Source organism: Octopus sinensis, linkage group LG8 (assembly GCF_006345805.1).
Source record: "Octopus sinensis linkage group LG8, ASM634580v1, whole genome shotgun sequence".
NCBI lineage: Eukaryota > Metazoa > Mollusca > Cephalopoda > Octopoda > Octopodidae > Octopus > Octopus sinensis.
Genome location: NC_043004.1, coordinates 10,023,366 through 10,030,033, shown reverse-complemented (window position 1 = coordinate 10,030,033; position 6,668 = coordinate 10,023,366). Strand labels below are relative to the sequence as shown.

General features: G+C 40.6%; 1 protein-coding gene across 1 annotated transcript; it reads right to left on the bottom strand.

Annotated features, from left to right (window-relative positions):
• Positions 1-1,837: 1,837 nt before the first annotated feature.
• LOC115215137 lies at positions 1,838-3,747 on the bottom strand. The gene is made up of 2 exons (XM_036505196.1): positions 3,682-3,747; positions 1,838-2,500 (listed from the first exon to the last, which is right to left on the bottom strand). The coding sequence occupies exons 1-2, from the start codon at positions 3,745-3,747 to the stop codon at positions 1,838-1,840; spliced, it is 729 nt and encodes a 242-aa protein (XP_036361089.1).
• Positions 3,748-6,668: the final 2,921 nt, after the last annotated feature.

The window sequence follows — 6,668 nt, the reverse complement described above, 5'->3', positions numbered from 1 at the left end:
GTACGTGTATACATACATACATGTGTATGTGCGTGTGTGCGCGTATGTAAATATATTTATATATGTTTATATGTGCATACATAGATGTATCTATATACATATGTGTGTGTGTGTGTATGTGTACGTGTGTGTGTGTGATGTGTGTGTGCGTGTGTGTGTGTGTGTGTGTGTCACATCCAGCTATAATCTTGTTATAATAATAATCTTTTAGAGTACAAACATTAAGTATCTTCTTTACAACAAGCCACCAGTTTTTCCAATGGCTGAATAAACTTTTGATGACCAATGTGTCTTACAACTTTATATGTAAACATGAAGGTTGTAAATTTGATTATGCTAACTCTATAAGATTAGAGATACACGTGTCACTATTTCTAGCATTGCAGATGTCCATGTCTGTACTTACAGAACGGAGCCATTGCAATACATTTCATTATATAACAGAAAGTGAAGTGTCAATAAAAGAAAGAAAATATTGGTTGACAATAACTCAAGTTTGGATAGTTGTTAAGACAAGCGAAGCAAGTGGCGATCAGACCTCGGTCACTCAAGGGCGATCAGGCCTCGGTCTGATCGCCATTGGGTGACCGATATATATTCTCTTACTCTCTTATATATTTCAGTCAAATGACTGTGGCCATGCTGGAGCACCGCCATTGTAATCATCTTTCCACCTTTGTCGGAGCGGCTTTTGGTGAAGGATGGAATTCGATGCTACTGCCCTCTTTTGAGTTTCTTGCTTAGATATTGGCTCATCCGGGATCTCGGTGAGCCAGAGATCAAGTTCACGTTTGAAAACGTTTACATTCACTCCGTGGAGTTTCCTCAGATGCTTCGGCAGACAGTTAAACAGTTGTGGGCCCTTGAAACCCAAGCTACTGCAGTACATCATCCTTACTCGAGATGAAGCAGTCGGCACAATGGGGACAGCACATTGACGTCCTGTTCGTGGTCTGGTATAGCTCTTTATTCCAAAGTTTGGTACCAGTCCTTCCACTATCTTCCATATATATATATCACTGCATACCTCTCCCGCCTTCGTTCCAGGGAATAGAGTCGCAGCTCTTTCAACCTGTCCCAGTAATTCAATCGTTCCATTGATGTAACTTTCTTTGTGTAATGTCGTTGAACTGCTTCAAGCTCTGCTATCGTCCTTGTAGTATAAGGCGACCATAGCTGAGAGCAGTAGTCCAGGCGGCTGAGGATAAATGACTTCCATAGTGTCATCATAGTTTCTTGGTTCCTTGTCCGGAAGGTTACAGAATCCAACCAGCCAGTCTTTTGGATACTGCTACCATTTTGTTGATATGTTGTGAAATGAGGCACTGTTGCTCATTTCTATTCCAAGATCACGCACCATATTTGATTCTGAGATCGTTGCTCCACTTGCTCCAACGTACTGATGTCGTGATTCCTGAGCAGTGCTTAACTGGTTACGGAGGGCCTGGAATTTACTTGTATTAAATTGCATATTATCTTCAGCCCGTGTATAGATGACATCTAGATCTTTCTGTAAGAGCGTAGCGTCAGAGGTTTCCTTAACTGACTGTGCGGCTTTTGTGTAATCGGCATAGCTGGTGAGCATGACTGCCTTTGTCACTGATGGCATATCCGATAGGGCTACCATGAAAAGCAGTGGCCCCAGCACAGTGACCTGGGGCACTCCATTCACTATTGGTGTCTCTGTGGAGAGAGCTTCGTTGGCTGCTACAGTTTGGCTCCTGTCCTTAAGTAAATCATGCAGCCACTCTCCGACTTTACCTGTGATGCCGAATCCCCGTGTTTTGTGGCATATCATTCCATGGTCGACCTTATCAAATACCTTCGCAAAGTCGAGCTATACCACATCCACTTTTGAGCAGTTCATTAATTGCTTCAGTACCCAGTCATAGTGTCGCAGAAGCTGTGTAAGACAGCTCCTTACCGGGCGAAAACCATGGTGGGTATCAGAGAGCAGGTCATTGTCCTCAAGGAACTCAATCAATCTCTTCCTGACAATGTGTCCCATGCCTTTACTGACGTGGGAGGTCAGGGAGACAGGTCTATAATTCCTAGCCTCTGCCCTGCTTCCTCCCTTATGGATAGGGCATATTATTCCCTCTTTTAGTTTTTTGGGGAGTTTCCCCATCCTGAGGGACTCCTGGAAAAGGATTTGAAGCGGTCTAGCTAGAGCTCTTTTACATTTCTTTAGGAGAAGTGCAGGGAATCCATCAGGACCCGTTGCCGAGTTCGAGCTCAGCTCTTCAATGGCTGATATCACGTCAGTTTCCTCTATGTTGATGTTATCAATAGTTACCATTTCACAATGCGTGTCTTCGGGGTCAAAGAACCTATCCGGCACATTCACTCGTAGCTTTCCCAGCGGTATACTGAAAGCACTCTTGTATTGTGGATTCAGTAATTTTTTGATAGTAGTAAGAAAATTGGTGTCGAAGTTCACAACAACATACAAAAGACGTGGGGCAGTTGGCGGTGTTGCTAAGAAGTTCTCTTCACAATTCTGTGATTGTGGGCTCAAGCTTACAATTCAGAACCTTGGGAAAGTTTCTCCAAAACAGCTTCAGTTCGACTAAAACTAGCAGTTTGAAATTTGTTAAAAGGAAACTGTATGGAAGACAGTTGAAAGGCTCATTTCTTGATATTATGGGAGACACCTAAATCACCAAAGTACACCACTTGACCCTTGGACACCTTCAGTGAAGTCCACTGTGTTTTAAGTATTCAGACCAGTTACCGGTCAAAAGATAGCTTCTACTCTTTCTACAACATATCTTGAAGACCCTGATGAATGCCATAAGCTCTACCTTACCAAATCTGTTTAAAGTATAAAAAGAAATTGATAAAGGATGTGAAACAGACCCAATAGTTTCCCCCATATTTCTTCTGTTGCTAGAGATGAAGTAATCAAGTAACGACCATTAGTTAAAATAATTTTCTTGATAACTTAAGAAAACCATAAAAAGTCTTTCAGTAATGAGGAAATATGAAATATTATCTTCTTGAAAATATTCTAAAACTAAGTAAAAACCCGACCATTGTTATGTTTTTTAATTAATTACATATTTTGAAGGGAAATCTGTGTATGTGAAACTACACACCACACACACCACACACACCACACACACACTCACACACACACACACTCACACACATACATACATACATATATATATATATTATATATATATATATTATATATATATATACATGCAATTCATTTTCTTGCAACTTAAGCTTCATGCTACTGCAATATTCTGAACTGTCTTCTTTCAATATTTGGGGTGGGATTCATTTTTTTTTTTTTTTTTTTCTCCATTTGTCATAGTTTCCACTGGTTGGTTTTTAATGTTTTTTGAAGACTTTGTCTTTAGTTGTCATCTTTTCATCTACCAATTGATAAACTGTTCTATTTCTATATCGGACCACTTCGCCTTTATATCGTTTTCAGATCTTGCTTGCTTGGAGCTGTTTTCTTCTCAAGTTGTTTATCTGTCTATCGTTTCCCAGTGGCCAACTCAGTAAACAATCTTTCTCAAGATGATTATTACGTATCGGCATCATACTTTTTCTCATTTGTGTCACGTTTCCTCGAAACATTTTTGTCTATCATTCATTGGCCGGATACTATCGTTGTTCTGTATTTCCCCGTTGATTACGTCACCTATATCCTGTTTTGATTACGTTGATTACATCACCTATATCCTGTTTTGCTAAAGTTGTTGTAGTGTCTACTTCATAAAATACCATTTTGTATCTGAAGTCGCTAACAATATTTTTAGCATATTCGATGGCTGCTCTGTTTTTCTCATCGATTGAGTTCGCTATTGTTTATCGTTATCTATTTTTTTCATAGATAACAATAAAGTGATTCTCTCAATATCATTTCTCATTGGTCAATGAGATAGTTGTCCTTTCTCTACTTGCCTTTTGTGTTAACATATCCTGGTTTTCTCTAAGTTATGTCACCTCCACGAAATCGAACCAAAACACTATATATAGAAAAGACATCGTAATATAGAAAACATTGTAATATAGAAAAGAGTAATGCATCAAAATTATCTATAAATTTCTATTATCAAGCGATGGGTCCTCGAAAAATGCGAAGCCCGCAGAAATAGAACGATAACTTGCCGGTTGAGTATGGGCAAAAGCATCAGATTTATCAGATCTAAACGTCAGGATTCCATTATTGCTTGTTAAAACATTATATAATCTTGTTAATTCATCTCCTCAGTGTCAAGCACTGAAGAAATGCATTTACAAGGTTGTATAGTGTATCAACATGCAGTTATGTAATCCTGTGAGTAATTTGCCGAAACGAGTGTATTTCCATAAAACATAGGAGTGACTGTGTGGTAATTAGCTTGCTTACCCATGAGTCTTTGTTGTCAGTGTACGCATGCATCATTGTGTTGTGCACTGAAGAAGATAGCCGGCAGTGTTTAGCCTGCCAAAAAGAAGCTGCTGCAAGGTAAGACTTTTTTGTATCCTGGGTCCAGTGGGGGTTGTTGTCTGTGGTTATATTTTTTACAAACAAGGAGTCCTCGCTGGATTCAGGATGTTGGTCTGCTTGCAGTTCAGAAATATTGTTCACATTAAGCAAAAAAAATTTTCTCATTGTGAGAACTATAGTTTGGGGGCGTATCCTTAAACCGAAAGTTGTTCACTTTTTTAATAGTGTATGTTTTTACAACATTAGAAAGCTGTATTTCAAGTGTTCACATTAAGTGAAATTTTTTTCTTATTATGAGAAGTATAGTTTGGTGGCGTATCCTGCCACCAAAAGTTGTTTGCTGTTTGTGAATAGTGTGTATTTTTCAACTACGTTTACCAATAATTGGAAAGCTGTATTTCAAGTGGAGCAGTCCAGGTTCTAACCGGTGTACCATAGGGCTTGGAGTACCTAAATAACCAGAAAATTCTTCTTTTTTTTTGTTGTTGTTTTGTTGAACTGTTGTTTTCTTCTTCTATTGTGACTTTCTTATTGAACTGTTTGCTTTTTCTCTTCTTCCCTTTTGTTTCCTTTTGATTTCTTTCTTTTCTTTTCGATATTTGAGAACTATTGTTTTTGACTTTTTTCTATTTAATTTAAAGCATGGCAAAAAATACGGATAAGATTGTAGAATGGTAGATTATCCTACCTAAGAAGTCACTCAGACAGCATGAGGGGAGGACAGTGTTGTGTAGAACGTATTCGAAGGTTCTCGACACCATTATCGTCTTCTCCAAGCAGATGATTGAGCAGAAGTTGGTGGAACATCTGCCAACCATTAAGTATATCTCTAAGGGTGTCAAATATGCAACGGTGTGGTTGCTGTTTGACACCCCAGCGGAAGCTCGCAGTTTTGCAAGCCAGCCCTTTGAGGGTAAAGAAACTTTGTCTCTTCCACTTATTGTGGGAAAAAATTGACGCGGGCTTGGGTCTTTTGTTTGCCACCCGGAATTGAGGATACTATCCGTCGGGGCCTGGGTGGGAGTGGAGCCAGGCTCCTCAACGTGAAAATTCTTCCTGCTGCTGATTGGGTTGGTTTAAAAGCTGTTTTTACCCTGTGGACCCAACAGCTATGAATCCTGGTTATGCCAGATTTTTTTTTAAATGGCCGGGTGCAGATACCCGTGATTCTTGAAGGTGCTCCCCGCCCAGGTGTCATCGGTGCCTGGAGCCTGGGCATATAAAGAAAAAAATGTCCTCTGGAACAAAGCAAAGTCCTGGAGCAGTTGATTGAGACCTCTGTAGAAGAAGAAACGAAGGCGGCCGAGGAGAAAGAGGACTCCCCAAAGAAGGGCCGCAAGAGGAAGAAGATGAGCAACAATGGGTGCTCACCGAAAGATCCTAGGGATGAGGGAGGGAAGGCGAATCTCCCGGTCACGAAGGAGACGCATCCTTCCTCAGTTGAGAACAAAAAGAAAGAGGAAGTGGAAGAGAAACGGGACATTGCCGGCAATCGGTGACATAGCACTGGAATGTCCCAGAACCTTGCCGGTAGGGGTTGTGCCTCCGGCAGGGGAAGAGACACCGTTGGTGGAATTGTGCCGCCAACGGCAGAATTGACTACCTCGAACCCGGTCTTCTTCTACAGAGGTGGAGAGGTAGAAGAGGTGGTGGAAAAGTACCTTAAGGGAGCACATTTAACCTTCACACTGGATCCCGAATGCCCTCCGCAGATAGCTGTGGAGGTCATAACGTTGCCCGTGATGTATAGGCTGCAGAGACTCAATGAGCAATATCGCTTGTAGCAGGGCGACGCTGGCTCGGATCCCGCCTTGGTCTTGAATGAAGCGTGGGTGATGGCGGAGTATACGGGCACAGGCGATATTGGGGAGGAATAGTGACAAGAGGTTGAAAAGCCTCAGTGTTATAATGCTTATTGTATAATGTTTAATGTTTATTGTATGTTATTGTGTTTAAGAGGCTTAACGCCCCAATTTTTAAATGGATTATTAGTCCAATAATTGTAAAACTGAAGTAAGAGGTTCAATACCTCGTTTGTCTTTTTCTGTGAAAAAAAAGAAGAGACTAATGTTTTAGAGAATCAAAAAATCGGCGAGCGTTTTATGGTTTCTCCCATCAATATCATCTTTTTTCATCATTCATCTCATTAATGTTTCTGCCCAGCCCACAAGCTACTCTTTGTAATGCCGTCATGGCAAATTTTATGAAATAAAGT

Excerpts from the sequence above, each read along its gene's own strand:
- LOC115215137 (XM_036505196.1), bottom strand. The coding sequence starts at position 3,747 with ATGGTATTTTATGAAGTAGACACTACAACAACTTTAGCAAAACAGGAT. Across the intron at positions 2,501-3,681 it reads ATATAGGTGATGTAATCAAC|AATTGTGAAGAGAACTTCTT; the intron begins GTAATCAAAACA and ends CCACAATCACAG.